This window comes from Zootoca vivipara, chromosome 5 (genome assembly GCF_965207765.1).
Source record: "Zootoca vivipara chromosome 5, rZooViv2.hap1.1, whole genome shotgun sequence".
In the NCBI taxonomy this organism is placed as follows: Eukaryota; Metazoa; Chordata; class Lepidosauria; order Squamata; family Lacertidae; genus Zootoca; species Zootoca vivipara.
The window spans coordinates 10,632,108-10,648,839 of NC_142588.1; the positions used below are offsets into that span (position 1 = coordinate 10,632,108).

Here is a 16,732-nt window from a genome sequence, read left to right on the forward strand (position 1 = left end):
GAGAACCAAGGTACAGTATCCAGTATTCAGAAACAACTCTCTCACTACTTGCCCACGCATTTATTCCTGCATTGCAGGGGGTTGGACTAGATGAGCCTTGGGGGTCCCCTTCCAACGCTACAATGTGATGATTCTCACATATTCAGCTCACTGGTTTCCAAGCTGCACGCTGAGAAAGGTATTTCCTTTTTTTTACCAGCAGCATAGAAACAAAGACAAAGACCTCTTCCTCTGCCCACAACTCAGTAGCAAGACCCAGCCATACTCCCTTTCCCACGCTTTTGAGCTGTAATCTCCTATCAACTGGGCTTGGGGCTGGGGCTGGGGGGATATTACCAGGAGGGGAGGCATAAGCCAACCTCATATAAAGTCGCCCATCCTGCCATGACAGTGTCATATGCAAGGCGAAGGCCTGGAGGGCCAAACTACACATTACACTGAACACACCGGCTTCTGTGTTTTTTTGTTTAATCCTTTACAGACATGGGACGAGCAACTGAGACTGCAGCAAATCCTGAATTCCGAATAGGGCCCGGATATGCGGAACGGGTTGAGGCAGCTCCAGATCAGCCCGAAGTGGACTGGATAACATCCAGAGCTCAGAGCACTCTCTCAGAAAGCCAGACTTAGCCCTCCTCCAAGATGCTGCAAAACAAAACAGCACCTCTTCCTCTGCAAGCGAGGAAGGAGTATTTTCAATATGCAGGGCTTGAGCTGGCAATGTATTAACATCCTTAGCACTGTAAGCCTGCAGTAAGAAAGGACGGGCTGTGAAGCTGCAGAGAAGCCTGAAGAGATGCATGTCTTCGCAAGCACCTTGGACAACTTCTCTTAATTTCTCGGGGGACTGCTCCTGTTCCTTTTGGGTTTATCCGGGTAGCCTTCCTTCTACAGAAGCAGGCCAACTGCTGCATCAGGCAGACTGCTCCTCTACTTTAATTCTCTTACTTGTTCTACTGATTTGGGGGAATCTATTGCTCATCTCTCTCCTTGAAATTTATTTACATATATGTGGATTTTGCGAATGTAGTATCGAAAAGAAAACCCAGCAACCGCCTCCTACAGCAGGGAATAATTAATTAATTAATTATTAGTATTATTATTATTATTAATTTATACCCCACCCATCTGGCTGGGTTTCCCCAGCCACTCTGGGCGGCTTCCAACAGAAAAATGAAATAAAATAATCTAATAAACATTAAAAGCCTCCCTAAACAGGGCTGCCTTCAGATGTCTTCTAAAAATCTGGTAGCTGTTTTCCTTTTTGACATCTGATGGGAGGGCGTTCCACAGGGCGGGTGCCACCACCAAGAAGGCCCCCTGCCTGGTTCCCTGCAACTTGGCTTCTCGCAATGAGGGAAACACCAGAAGGCCCTCGGTACTGGACCTCAGTGTCCAGGCAGAACGATGGGGGTGGAGACGCTCCTTCAGGTATACAGGACTGAGGCCGTTTAGGGCTTTAAAGCTGGCTTTTCCATCTTCCACAACTAATATTTGTGTTTTTAATGGTTTGTTTGCAATCTTTATTGCCATTGCTATGAGATGCTTGTGTAGAAGGTGGTTAATATACTAATGCTACTAATAATAAGGTTTTGTATTCCTATTCAACATAAGGTAAAGGTAAAGGACCCCTGGACAGTTAAATCCAGTCAAAGGCAACTATGGGGTTGTGGTGCTCATCTCACTTTCAGGCCGAGGGAGCTGGTGTTTGTCTACAGCAGGCATCCCCAAACTTCGGCCCTCCAGATGTTTTGGACTACAATTCCCATCTTCCCTGACCATTGGTCCTGCTAGCTAGGGATCATGGGAGTTGTAGGCCAAAACATCTGGAGGGCCGCAGTTTGGGGATGCCTGGTCTACAGACAACTTTCCGGGTCATGTGGCCAGCAGGACTGTACCGCTTCTGGCGCAATGGAACACTGTGACAAGTGCCAGGGCGCATGGAAATGCCATTTATCTTCCCACAGCAGTGGTGCCTATTTATCTCCTAGCACTGACGTGCTTTCGAGCTGCTAGGTTGTCAGGAGCTGGGACAGAGCAACGGGAGCTTACCCCGTCGCGGGGATTCAAACTGCCGACCTCCTGATCAGCAAGCCCAAGAGGCTCAGTGATTCAGACCACAGCGCCACCCGCGTCCCCTCTATTTTTATTGCTGTTGCCTTGAGATGCTTGTGTAGAATGCGGTTAATATACTAATGCTAAAGGTAAAGGGGCCCCTGACCATCAGGTCCAGTCGTGTCCGACTCTGGGGTTGCGACGCTCATCTCGCTCTATAGGCTGAGGGAGCCGGCGTTTGTCCGCAGACAGCTTCCGGGTCATGGGGCCAGCATGACAAAGCTGCTTCTGGCGAACCAGAGCAGCGCACGGAAACGCCGTTTCCCTTCCCGCCGGAGCGGTCCCTATTTATCTACTTGCACTTTGATGTGCTTTCGAACTGCTAGGTTGGCAAGAGCAGGAACCGAGCAACAGGAGCTAACCCCGTTGCAGGGATTCGAACCACCGACCTTCTGATCTGCAAGCCCTAGGCTCTGTGGTTTAACCCACAGCTAATACTAATGCTACTACTGTACTAATATTTTGTATTGTTATTCAACATACCTCTGTCTTGTCCATTACTGCTCAGCACCAAGCCGTTCACAACGGTGCTTCCAACTTCAACTTCTTTGCATTCTGAAAAAAGAGCAGGAATGATCAGTACAACATTCTCATGCTGAATCCACAAGGATAGGAAAGTGTCTGAGGTGCCCACTGTATACGGAAAATGCAGGAGCAAGAAACAGGAAACAGAATTGGAGCATGATGTCGCGTGCAATTCATACCCAAGTTCAGGGAAGGGGACACTCAATGAAAATGCAAAATGTCTTCCTCAATATTGGAACATACTATAAAATCACTTAATTGATCGTTTCCAAAGATCACACTCTAAATAAACGAAAAGATCTTTTTGTATGCAGTAGCAGCAGCGAGAATTCTACTTGCTAAATATTGGGGAAAAGAGGAGACCCCCAAAATTGGAGAATGGCAAGAAAAATTATTAAGTTATGTGGAATTAGCTAAATTAACAAATGCAATTAGAGGGGGCAGTACTAAAAAAAATTATCCAAAATTGGGGGAAATTTTGGGGAATATCTTAAAAGGCAGTGCCCCATGATAAAAACTTGGATTTACTTTTAATATTCCGTACAGATCAAAAATTTGGAAATTAAGTGAAGCAGTGTAAAAAGGTATGAGTATATCAGCCCAGGAGGAAGACAAGTGGAAGTTGGTTTACAGAAGAAGGATGTATATATTGGATTTAATCGATTTATTTGATATATTTGATGTAGAAATTTTTGGTTATGTATAAATTTTTGGTTATGTATAATTTGTGTTTTAGGTGTGGTTTATTTGTTCATATTATTTGTATTGTTTTTATTGTTATATTTTGTTTCATTTTTTATTTTAATCTCAATAAAGAACTATTAAAAAGAAAAGAAAAGAAAAATCACACTCAGTGCTCGCATTCATTCAATCTCTCTCGCTCCAAGTTTCCAGCAGCTTTCCCCTTCTTTTCCTGAGAGGTGTTGTGCCCTTAATTATTAAAGGTTGATAATGGGACAGGAGAGTCCCATGGACTGCAATAAGATCAAACCTATCCATTCTTAAGGAAATCAGCCCTGAGTGCTCACTGGAAGGACAGGTCGTGAAGCTGAGGCTCCAATACTTTGGCCACCTCATGAGAAGAGAAGACTCCCTGGAAAAGACCCTGATGTTGGGAAAGATTGAGGGCACGAGGAGAAGGGGACGACAGAGGACGAGATGGTCGGACAGTGTTCTCGAAGCTACAAACATGAGTTTGACCAAACTGCGGGAGGCAGTGCAAGACAGGAGTGCCTGGCGTGCTATGGTCCATGGGGTCACGAAGAGTCGGACACGACTAAACGACTAAACAACAATGGGACAGGTAAAGCACAGCCTTCCTCACCTATGACCACCTAGTCAGCGAAATTCTGAACCTGTTGAACGGCTGCCTTCAACGCAGCCGTTAAAAGATGCAGAGCATCTTTAAGGTAAAGCAAAGGTGGCATAGCTAGAGATAACACTGTGCTGTGGGATGCACGCCTCTCTCCAGAAAAGGACTGAGATGAGATCATTCCAGATTGAGTCGGCAAAGGAAGTACATTCAGGAGGGGACTAACTGGAGCAGGGCAGTGGCGACTGACTATCTGGTGAGTTCAGTTCAGGGTTTTTGTGGTACAGTGATGCAAAACCCTTTGGACCGCAATAACAAAAGTGTAAGAGTGTGTGTGTGTGTGTGTATGTGAGAGAGAGAGGGGGGGGAGAGAGGGAGAGAGGGAGAGGGGGGAGAGAGAGAGAGAGAGCGCACGCTTGCGCAGAAGAGTACTATCCTTACTGGTGAGCCAAAACAAACAAAATAGGGAAAGAAGGAAGAAGGAAGAATAATTTTCTTGCATTCTCCAATGACTCTTGCAAAAGTTCCTGCCTTCTCCGAGGGCTGCCTTGTTCCCCCTTCCACACACAGTCTTCTAGAGCCGGTCTAAACAGCCCCTTAACTTTTACCCAAAGCCAAATTTCCGTGAAACAAATTATGGAGTAAATGCTCAGAGGAGGTTTCTCCCCCCCCCCCAAAGTATCTACGTACCTCCACTACAGCAGCTGTAAGGAGGAACAGGATATCTTTGTGGAGAAGCTGCTCTTAATATATTGAAACAAGCTCCAATTTAGGGTCAGGTGGCATGATCTGATGTACAAATCCCGATATAATCCCAAACGTCAGCAGAATGTCTTGACACCTTTACAAGTCCACCGCAAGTGTATGGGGAGCTTTTCCTTTTGCACCCCCCTCCAGCAAAAGGGAGCATCTCGTTTTGATTTAGCCAAGCTTGATCAAGATTCAGGCAAGCTTTATCAGGACCATGGAGAGCATTCAGAGCTACAGTATACAGTACTGTAAAAATAAAATATAAAAATTCCTTCCAGTAGCACCTTAGAGACCAACTAAGTTTGTCATTGGTATGAGCTTTCGTATGAGTATCTGAAGAAGTGTGCATGCACATGAAAGCTCATACCAATGACAAACTTAGTTGGTCTCTAAGGTGCTACTGGAAGGAATTTTTATATTTTATTTTGTTTCGACGGCAGACCAGCACGGCTACTTACCTGTAACTAGAGCTACAGTAGTTCTTCACACACCCAAGTGTTGGAAACGGAGGAATGTTGTCTCAGCAAAGAGTCACAGTTATCTGAAACCTTATTAAAGTCCAGCTATCCTGTTCTTTAGTTGACCCCATCTCCAAAGAGAAGTTGCCTGTCCTCTTTTTAATTCTTTCCTTCTATTGAAAATGAATTTCAATAGGGACAAATGTAGGGTTTTGCACTTAGGCAGGAAGAACTAGATGCACAAACATAGGATGGGGGACACCTGGATTACTAGCAGTACATGTGTAAAGGATCTAGGAGTCTTGGTGGACCACAAGTTCAACATGAGATCAACAGTGTGATGCAGCAACAACAAAAAAGCTAATGCTATTCTGGGCTGCATCAACAGAAGTATGGTGTCCAGATCAAGGAAAGTAATAGTCCCACTCTATTCTGCCTTGGACAGACCCCACCTAGAATGCTGTGTCCAATTCTGAGCTCCACAATTTAAGAAGGATGTTGACAAGCTGGAACGTTTGCAGAGGAGGGGAAGCAAGATGTTCAAGGGTCTGGAAACTGAGCCTTATGAGGAACGCTTGAAGGAGCTGGGTATGGTTAGCCTGGAAAAGAGGAGGCTGAGAGGAGCTATGATAGCCATCTTCAAATATCTCAAGGGAAGAGGGAACGTGGTTGTTTTCTCCTGTTCTGGAGGGTAGGACATGAACCAATGGCTATAAGTTACAGGAAAGGAGATTGCAATCAAACATTTGGGGGAAACTTTCTGGTAGTAAGAACTGTTCGGCAGTGGAACAGATTCCCACGAGAGCTGGTGGACTCTCCTTCCTTGGAGGTTTTTAAGCAGAGGTTGGATGGCCCCTTGTCAGGGATGCGTTAGCTGAGATTCCTGCATTCCAGGGGGTTGGACTAGGTGACCCTCGGGTCCCTTCCAACTCTACAATTCTACAATTCCATGGTTCTGTAACTGCTGCTTCAAACAGGCTGGGAAGGTGTAATCTCTTCTGCAGACTTATCCTCAGAGTCCAAGGATGATAGAAGAATCATGCCCTCAGGCTAGGAGAGCATGGGAGGTGGTAGTGAAACATTGCTAATAACACTCTATTTTTCGAGACACATTCCTGCGAAGCTAATAAGTAGTGCATTCATGAGTATTGAGTATGCCTCAAAGAGGAGGAGGAGGAGGAGGAGGAGGAGGAGGAGGAGGAGGAGGAGGAGGAGGAGGAGGAGGAGGAGGAGAAGAAGAAGAAGAAGAAGAAATCACCTCCGGGAGGTTGTGAAAATTAATTACACTGGCACCAGGTGATGAGAGTACATGAATGGGAGGACATAAGAAGGGCTCAAGCCAAAAACCTGGCACTCTGTTCTCAGGGTGGCCAGCTAAATTCCATGGAAAACCCACAAGCATATTTTCCCACCAATTGCAATTCCCACCAATTGTTATTCAGAGTCACAGTGCTTCTGACAGTGGGCAAGTGAGAACACCGTTGAGTTGAAAAGATTACCAGGGAGCTTAAATCGCTGTGAGCTTACATCACAACAAACAGCTTAAGGCTTCCACCTTTAACACATTTCTGTTCGCAACTGAAAAATCTGCACAAACGTACACAAAGCGTTAACTCAGCAAAAAAACAAAAAACACCCTAGTGTAATTTGAGCAGACTTGCTAATATTGCTCTTTCCCCACCACTGCAGGAGGGAAATGAGAAAGCCAGTTTCCACTTTTCTTCTTCCTGATGTGATGAGGTGCTACTGATGTGATGAGTTCAACCATAGAGACTGTTACACTGTGCTGAGACTTCAGACTTGCAGCAGCAGCCTCTAGCCAAGGACAATTCTTGTCCCTCAAAATCAAGCTCGCCTAATAAATTAGATGCTTTGGAGATCAAGGGCATAACCCACCTTTTGCCCAGGAGTATAAACAGCAGCTTAAAGGAGAACCCACACTTACAGTTTATGCCCACTTCTTGCAGGAGATAAGTATATGGCTTAAAATATTTGCATGCTTAGCGAAATGTCTTATTTGACATCTGAGGCAGTCTGGTCAGACTTCTTGTTCATCTTCTGGGACTTTTTGGAATTCTAGGTCAGCTGCGTTTCAAGCAGAAAAAATGTCAACATCTAGTCGACATCAGGTTCCGCACCCTCGATCTAACTACTCTGTAAGGATGCTACTCCTGGAAGCTAGGGATGCAGGTACCGGTCAAATAACGATGCCTTATGAGGAACGGCTTAGGGAGCTGGGTATGTTTAGCCTGGAGAAGAGAAGGTTAAGGGGCGATATGATAGCCATGTTCAAATATATGAAAGGATGTCATATGGAGGAGGGAGAAAGGTTGTTTTCTGCTGCTCCAGAGAAGCGGACACGGAGCAATGGATTCAAACTACAAGACAGAAGATTCCACCTAAACATTAGGAAGAACTTCCTGACAGTAAGAGCTGTTCGGCAGTGGAATTTGCTAGCAAGGAGTGTGGTGGAGTCTCCTTCTTTGGAGGTCTTTAAGCAGAGGCTTGACAGGCATATGTCACGAATGCTTTGATGGTGTTTCCTGCTTGGCAGGGGGTTGGACTGGATGGCCCTTGTGGTCTCTTCCAACTCTATGATTCTATGATTCTATGAAATGTGATACCTGAAGTTACTCCTAGAATGCTGGGGTGGTTCTCTGCATTGCTTCCAGCAGAATACATTATGGTTACCAGATGTCTCCGTTTCCCGGGGATAGTCCCCGGATTTACAAAACTGTCCCTGGACAAAATCCGTCCCTGGAATGTCCCCGGATTTCATTTCATGTCCCCAGATTTATATTTTAAGTGTTGTAGATTTATTAGTGGGGAATGAATGTTGCGTGATTGGTTCAACGGCACAAGACACATCCTATGGGGGTTTCTGGAGAGGCAAAATGGTGGGTGCCGCGGCAGCGAGCAGCTCCTGAAGCCAGCCAGAACCAACTGTGCTACAAGGTTGGCTCCGGGTTGCTGCCACTGCCCCACTGCCAAGGGGGAACCGGGGACGCCCAGCGCATCAACTGGGGAAACGGCTGACACACACCCCTGCGACCCAAATCAAGCCGGGAGCGAGAGCACCCAGCCGTCTGCCCAGCGGCACTCCGGGGCCAGTAAAAACCCTGGAGCGAATGCAGGGAGGAGGAGGAGAGAAGGAGAAGGAAGAGAGAGAAAGAAGAAGGAGAAAAAAGAGGGAGCCCAGACCTTGCTGCACCACACGTGGCCGAGCCCAGGCCCGACCGGAGCCTACTCCACAGCGGCTAGCACTCCAAGAGAGCAGGCTGAGGCCCAGAGGAAGGCTGCGCAACAGAGGAGGCCACAGAAGAGAAGATATTACTCCTCGGATTCTTTGAAAAAAAATCTGGTAATCTTAGTATACGTCATTCACGAGAGGACAAGAAATGGAAGAAAAATGCAGAGAGAGTCAACTTACCAGAAGTCATTGTGCCAGAGGACCTCGGCTTCTCCACATGCGAATTTGAATCCTCTCTGTAAAATGAAAGACAGGAAAGGTCACAAGGGTATATCACTGGACAGGGGCAAAGATGCCCAGCCTTGATAGCTCAGTTGGCTAGAGCATGGTGCTGACCATGCCAAGGTTGTAGGTTCGATCCCTGCATGGGACAGCTGCATATTCCTGCATTGCAGGGGGTTGGACACCAGGATCCGCAGGGTCCCTTCCAATTCTACAGTTCCATGATTCTATGCCCACAACAACTAATATAACATTTTGCCTTTCTACAGTGGGATAGCTTCTACGAGCAAGAGACACACAGAGAGGCTTGCAGGACCGTATTCAGACCCAACTCCTGATCTATAGTGCTAAAAAACAGTTTGAATATAAAAAAGGTAAAGGTAAAGGACCCCTGGACGGTTAAGTCCAGGCAAAGGCGACTATGGGGTTGCGGCGCTCATCTCGCTTTCAGGCCGAGGGAGCCGGCGTTTGTCCACAGACAGCTTTCCGGGTCATGTGGCCAGCAGGACTAAAACACTTCTGGCGCAACGGAACACCGTGACGGAAACCAGAGCACACGGAAACACTGTTTACCTTCCCGCCGCAGAGGTACCTATTTATCTACTTGCACTGGCATGCTTTCAAAGTGCTAGGTTGCAGGAGCTGGGACAGAGCAAGTGGAGTTCACCCCATCTTGGGGATTCAAATCGCTGACCTTCTGATTGTCAAGCAGACGAGGCACGGTGGTTTAGACCACAACGCCACCTGCGTGTTTCCCACAGTGATGGTGTCATGTTACATGTGCAAGAACTAAAAACGACATTCCCACTGAAACTAACCTTCCTCCACTTTCTCCATTTCTATAACCGTGAGGGGAACAGGGATCCATCAACCTCTACAGCCAGAGACCACCGTAGTATATAAGGCTTAGCAAGAAAACACACACCCTGGGTGCATATCTGTCATGGGGCTGGCTGCCTTACTTTTTTCTCATATCTGGAGAACTCAAGAGCATACAATTGGGCTGATGACAGCCAAGGTGAAATAATGTTTTGGGGGATGCGGCAACCACAAATGGTCTGGCCCAACAAGGATTTGCCTTTTCAATATTTGTTAACACTTATCTCAAAACTGTTCTAGGTATTCTGCCTCACAGTGCCTCAGGATTCCACACACACACACACACACACACACACACACACACACACAAACTCAACAGGAACCTGGTCTCTACTGGTGTCTCCTATATTGTTGTTTTAAATGTTGTGTTTTTAATATCAATATTGTGTTGTAATTGACGTAAGCTGCCCTGGTGACTGTAGGGCAAAGCCCTACATGTTTGCTGCTGAAAAATGGAGCTACCGTGTTTCCCCCTTTTTAAGACACCGTCTTATAACTTTTCCCCCCTCAAAAAACACAGGGTGGCTTACTTTCGGTGGGATGTCTTATTTTTTTATTACTGGTACGGTTTTTACGGTTCAGGGCACTGGCTCAGGGCGCTGCTGGGCTGTCTTGAGTGCTCGGCGCTGCAGCAGCCCCCAGTTCCGGGTGGCGGGGTGGCAGGCGTCTTTGGCCGGGCCAGGCAGAGGCCGCTGGCTCATGCGCTCCGCCCGCCGCTGCAGGGCGCTCCAAGCTCCTTGGTCGGGCCAGGCAAGGAAGAAGCAGTGAGCCCAGCAGTGGCGGCAAGCACGGAAGTGGCAGGGATGGCGGTGGACGAGAAGGCAGAGCGCGGGGATGCAGCCAGCAAGGCGGGAGCACGATCAGCTGTTAAGCGGAGCTCTTGGAGCGCCTCATCATAGCTGATCGCACTCCTGCAGTGCTGGCTGCATGGAGTGACTCTGTGAGTGGAGGTGCCTGTGGAGGTTGGTTTCCGCGGCGCGGAAGTATGGCTTATTTTCGGGGTATGTCTTATATTTCTCAAATACTTAAAAACCCTGCCATGGCTTACTTTATGACTACGTATTAAAAAAGGGGAAACAGGGTACCTGCAGGCTGCTTGTGACGCTCAGGGTTCGAGCCCTTGTGCGGGCTGACCCATGGTGTTGTGCACTGTGGGAAGCACTTTGGTTTCTAATAAATAATAATAATAATAATAATAATAATAATAATAATAATAATAATTTATTTATTTATACCCTGCCCATCCGGCTGGGTTTTCCCAGCCATTCTGGGCGGCTTCCAACAGAAAAATAAAATACAGTAATCTATTAAACATTAAAAGCCTCCCTAAACAGGGCTGCCTTCAGATGTCTTCAACCTCGAAAGAGTTTCTTAACGCCTGCCCAGTTGTGTTTTGCCTGTATGTTGCGTAAGGTCTTATTGTGGGATCATTCTGCTGCCGTGACGTGTTGGTTCTTTTTGCACATTCATTTTTGCTCATGAAACATGGTGAGTGGCAGCAGAGCTGCCATGGATGCTGACATTTGAGGGCTCATCCAGACTTCCATTTGTGAAACATTTCTAAGCACATGTTCCAAACAGGCTTTCCACGGACTGTTGTTTGCTCCAATTCAGTGGTAAAACACTGGTTTTCCCAGGGAAAGCGCCGGGATAAAAAGAAAGAAAGAAAGAAAGAAAGAAAGAAAGAAAGAAAGAAAGAAAGAAAGAAAGAAAGAAAGAACTGCTCAGATGCGGATCTTTAAAGCCCAGACATGTGCCTGGAAAGTGCAGCGCAAAAGGAAGTCTGGATGTATCCTATGAATGGCTATATTCTCTGTTGCTTGAAGAAAAGCTAAGGTTAATATTTGGGCTCAAACGGGAACTCAGAGGGCATGCATTTTACAAATGTCCTCCCTTTACTCCCCCCACCTCCTTACCATCTGTTAGTGTTTCTTGCGGATGGCGCTGTGGTCTAAACCACTGAGCCTTCTTGGGCTTGCCAATCGGAAGGTCGGGGGTTCGAATCCCCGCGACGGGGTGAGCTCCCGTTGCTCGGTCCCAGCTCCTGCCCACCTAGCAGCTCAAAAGCACGTCAAAGTGCAAGTAGATAAATAGGTACCACTCTGGCAGGAAGGTAAACAGCATTTCCGTGCGCTGCTCTGGTTTTGCCAGGAGTGGCTTAGTCATGCTGGCCACATGACCCAGAAAAACTGTCTGCAGGCAAACGCCATCTCCCTCGGCCATTAAAGCGAGATGAGCACCACAACCCCAGAGTCGTCCGTAACTGGACTTAACTGTCAGGGGTCCTTTACCTTTACCTAGTCTTTCTTGCAGATGCTCTAATGTCCTACAGATAATGCCCAGTTAAGAGTGAGGAACATGGTTGCTTCCACTGCAAACATTTTGCTCCCCTTTGCAGCCATAGCCCCAAATCACTGAACAATCAAATCACATTCAACGAAGCCATAGCTTAAAGTGGCATCGTTTTGCTGCCAGAGTTGCCCACAGCTGTGACTCCATTACATCAATGCTGGGGGCTTTGGGCATAGGGATCCCATGGGGGCAAGCTGCTAAGAAGCAAACTAAAGGAATGTTCTGCTCCCCTCCCCCCCCCAACCTGGAAAACACCAAAGAAAAAGAGAGGGAGATGTTGGCACCCCCATTTCCGCTGATAAAAGAATGCGTTCTCTTTTGTCCTGTTCATGCCTGGCCTTCCCACAGCGTTGCTGCATTTCAGCAACCTGGCCCTGAACACATAATGAAAGAGTTATAGACTTGTGGTTAAAATGTGGCTTTGGTGGCAGATGGTCTTTCCTCCTTTCACCGGAGCTTTGTTGCTAGTTAAATGAACAATGGGAATATATTCTTCAATTACTTTCAACTCACAGCCTATCCGCTGGTGGGCGTCTTGTGGGTTAGCAGGTTTTTCGTCTTCTTCCCCAGTTCATATTCCTCAGCACTAAAACACGGTGCGAATTGTGTTGTTCTTTGTATTTATTACGTTCCCCCCTACCCTACCCTCCGAGGATCTTTATATGGTTCTCCCTGTTCTGAAAGGTAAGGTAAAGGTAAAGGGACCCCTGACCATTAGGGTCTAGTCGTGACCGACTCTGGGGTTGCGCGCTCATCTCGCATTATTGGCCGAGGGAGCCGGCGTACAGCTTCCAGGTCATGTGGCCAGCATGACAAAGCTGCTTCTGGCGGACCAGAGCAGCACACGGAAACGCCGTTTACCTTCCCGCTGTAGCGGTCCCTATTTATCTACTTGCACGTTGATGTGCTTTCGAACTGGAGCAGGAGCTGGGAACTTTCGAACTGGAGCAGGAACTGTTGGCAGGAGCTGGGACCGAGCAACAGGAGCTCACCCCGTCGCAGGGATTCGAACCGCCGACCTTCTGATCAGCAAGCCCTGGGCTCTGTGGTTTAACCCACAGCGCCACCTGTGTCCCTGTGTTCTGAAAGGTAGCTTAGGAGAAATGTGCTTTACTTCTTACCCTGTTGTGCTCCAGAGAGACAGAGAGTCTCTATGTGGGCTTTGTTTAGGAATCAGATGTCGTGCTGGCCTATTCTAGACAACTGAATCAAACCTAGGCACTACCATAGCTGTTTAAAAATGAAAGAAAGAAGTAAAAGAAGAATGGATTCTAAAGCTAATGGACCATGTGGAACTGGCGGAACTAACAGCAAAAGTAAGAAACCAGCATGGCAGGCTATTCATGGAAGAATGGAAGCCCTTTTTGGAATATCTGGGGGGGGGGGAATTGGATGGAATCATGAGCTGGATTTGAAACATGAGGAGTGGTAGAAGATTGATAATATATGAAATAGAATAATGTGTCTTAGGTGAAATGTTTGTTAGAATGCAATATTGTAAATGGGGTGGGATTAAGAACAGTGTGGAGCGAAAGCCTGGAAGTCAAAGTTTAAAGAGAAATGTATAATAAATTTGGACCTGGAATATATATGTGAACATTTTAAAGTTTAATAAAAATTTGACCCAAAATAAAAAAATTAAAGAAAGAAGCCTGTGTTGATATTACAGTGGTACCTCGGTTTAAGGACACAATTGGTTCCGGAAGTCTGTACTTAACCTGAAGCGTACTTTCCCATTGAAAGTAATGGAAAGTGGATTAATCCGTTCCAGATGGAGTACTTAAACTGAAGCGTACTTAACCTGAAGCGAACTTTCCCCTTGAAAGTAATGGAAAGTGGATTAATCCGTTCCAGACAGGTCCGCAGAGTACTTAAACTGAAAGTACTCAAACCGAAGCATACTTAAAATGAGGTATGACTGTACAATGGTGTGAAGAAAGCAACCTGAACACTTATTTTTAAGAAATATATCCTACTCTCCCAGTGATCTCCCATCCAAGGGAGTGATAAGGTCTGTACCTGCTTAATTTCAGCAATGAAACCACACCAGACCATTCATTTGGCCCCATAACCAATATTTTTTTAATGTATTGCCTTTTTTCCAATTCAAGCCATGAATACATTCCAGAACAGGTCTTTGGCCCTTGCTGCAAATCATGGCAGAAAATTACTCCCACAGTTGTCCAAAGGGAATTTCCCTTATGTATATTGGGTGTGTGTGTGTGTGTTGTCACACGTTGTAGTGACTCTTCATTGTCATTACACATAGTGAACAACACCCCAAAGTAAAACTTCCTATCTTGGTGACTATTTCCCCCCTCCTGTAAACAAAAAGCACCTGAGCATAAAAACTTCAGACTTTTGGGGCGGTTACATTATCCACCCCGATTAACATTTAAACAGAGGTTGAGTCTGGCAGACATTGGCCTGCTTCACACAGGCAAACAGACAAGGTAAAAATTGCCGTAACCCTTTTTTTCCTTTTAATTGCAGACCCGTCTGACCTCCAAAATCCAAAGCACAGGTAAATTACAGTGATCAGCAACTAGACTGGTAAGGAGAAAATGTACAGTGGTCCCTCGACTTACGAACTTAATCCGTTCCGAATGCACATTCATAGGTTGAAAAGCTCGTAAGTTGAAACGCAGCTTCCCATAGGGAAAAAAAAATTCGGGAAAATTCGTAAGTTGAGGAAACCGCATTTAAAGCCGCCAACAGTTTCCGTTTGGATGTAGAAAAATTCATAAGCGTGCAGCCATTTGTCCCGTTCGTAAGTCGAAACCTACGGATGTCGAGTCATTCGTACGTCGAGGGACCACTGTATAGAGTTCTTTATACAGTGGTACCTCTACTTACGAATGTTTCTACTTACGAATGGAGCTCCGTCCGCCATCTTGGATGCGGTTTAGATAGGATTTTTTCTACTTACAAATTTTTAGATAGGGTTGCTTCTACTTACGAATTTTTTCTCCCAATGCATTCCTATGGGATTCGACTTACAAATTTTTTCTACTTACAAATGTGTGTTCGGAACGCATTAAATTCGTAAGTAGAGGTACCACTGTATGTGATACTATCTATCTGTGACAATCAGCCTGCTATTCAATCTGCAATAGGACAATGCCATGTAAAAATATCAGCCACATTGTATTGCAAACCTCTACAACAACCCTATAAAGCAGGTCAGTAATTTGTTCCTGCATCGCCGTTGGAGAACTGCCTAAGCTTGCCTAACAGGTTAATGACAGAGGCGAGGTCTCAATTTGGGATGTCCCAAGTTGACGGATCACTGCGCTTGCCATTATGACAACAAGAACCCTACAACAGAAATGACACACCTCCAGGCATCTCACAAGTCTCCTCGCATAACCCTTGCCAATCCTTTGGATGTGTGATAGCTATAGTCCTTTGTAGCTCGGATCAGCTCCAAGACTTATTAAAAAAAAAAAATCAAATCAGAAACTCTCTCAACAACAGCTGCAGTTGAGCGATGCCTCAAAACCAGAACGGGACTAGAAATTAAACTATATGACGCAGGCGGATCAATGCAGCACCCGCATCAATGCAAGAGGCCAGAAATATTTGCAGTGGTACCTTGGTTCTCAAACTTAATCCATTCCGGAGGTCTGTTCCAAAACCAAAGCATTCCAAAACCAAGGCACGCTTTCCCATAGAAAGTAATGCAAAATGGATTCATCCGTTCCAGACTTTTAAAAACCACCCCTAAAACAGCAATTTAACATGAATTTTACTATCTAACGAGACCATTGATCCATAAAACGAAAGCAATAAACAATGTACTGCAGTCACACAATCAATCAATCAATCAGTAGCTGAATTGGGTTCCACACAGTCACAAAAAGAAAAACGCAAAATAAATAGCAAAAACAGACAGGCCTCAGCGTAACACTCAAAACCAAAGCGTGGCACTCAAATCGGAAGTGTGGCGCTCAAGTCGGAAGCGTAACACTCAAAACAGAGCACGTTCGGTTTCCAAAAAAGGTTCACAAACTTACTTCCGGGTTTTCAGTGTTTGGGTTCCAAGTTGTTTGAGAACCAAGGTACAGTGGACCCTCCAGATACAAACTTATGTCGTCCCGGGAGTCCATACTTACCCCAAAACGTCTGTAACCGCAGGCATCACTTCTGTGCACACGCACGACACGATAGAGCGCTTCTGCGCATGGCGAAACCCGGAAGTATACACTTCCAGGTTTGCCACGTTCGTTACTCAAAATGACGTTACCCGAAGGCAACGTAACCCAAGGTACCACTGTACTAGAGAGCTAAAATTGGACCCACTGCCCCCCCTTACCTTTGGTCAGGTTTTTCTACCAGAGCAGGTGCCATATTCTGCACTCCTCATTTCAACTGGGGCAGAGAGAGTTATCACCCCGAGTCCGAAGCCTGCTGTGTGTGTCCTGCTGGGCTGAAGTGTAGGAAGAAGTGCGACACCTTTAAATACTCCATCCCACCCCCGGCTGTGCTTTATAATTAGAAGAGCTCGTCTGAGTCATGTCATTGGCCCCGTCCTCCTCCTCCTCCTCCTCCTCCTCCCAGCCTGCCTGGCACAGTCCCCCTCTCACTTGGACATCAGCCAGAACCGCAATTCGGTGGAGAGGGACTCGCCGGCTCTAAGAGGAGGAAAGAGGGGAATTACAGTAGTCCTTTGCAGAAACAGCCGGCTAAAACCTGCCGTGTCGCATCAGGAAAGCAGGCAAGCTCAGCCTCAGCAGGGTGGTAGACGGAGGGTGGCCGAATGTCGTCATTTTCAAATAACCAGCATCTTTACTATGCATGCCACCCGTTCCAGCTCAAAGGGGCAGGGACCACACCAGCTGTCAGACAAATAGTTCTCCAGTCGTCAAC

At 46.4% G+C, this 16,732-nt stretch overlaps 1 protein-coding gene across 1 annotated transcript in view; it reads right to left on the reverse strand.

Moving 5' to 3' along the window:
- SORBS1 (sorbin and SH3 domain containing 1) overlaps window positions 1-16,294 on the reverse strand; it is a 116,243-nt gene extending 99,949 nt beyond the window's left edge. The window contains exons 1-3 of the mRNA XM_088669455.1: window positions 16,179-16,294; window positions 8,591-8,646; window positions 2,599-2,670 (exon numbers count right to left, since the gene is read on the reverse strand). Coding sequence (XP_088525581.1) covers window positions 2,599-2,670; window positions 8,591-8,646; window positions 16,179-16,213 — 163 coding nt within the window. The 5' untranslated portion in view covers window positions 16,214-16,294. The remainder of the gene's footprint in view (window positions 1-2,598; window positions 2,671-8,590; window positions 8,647-16,178) is intronic.
- Window positions 16,295-16,732: the final 438 nt, after the last annotated feature.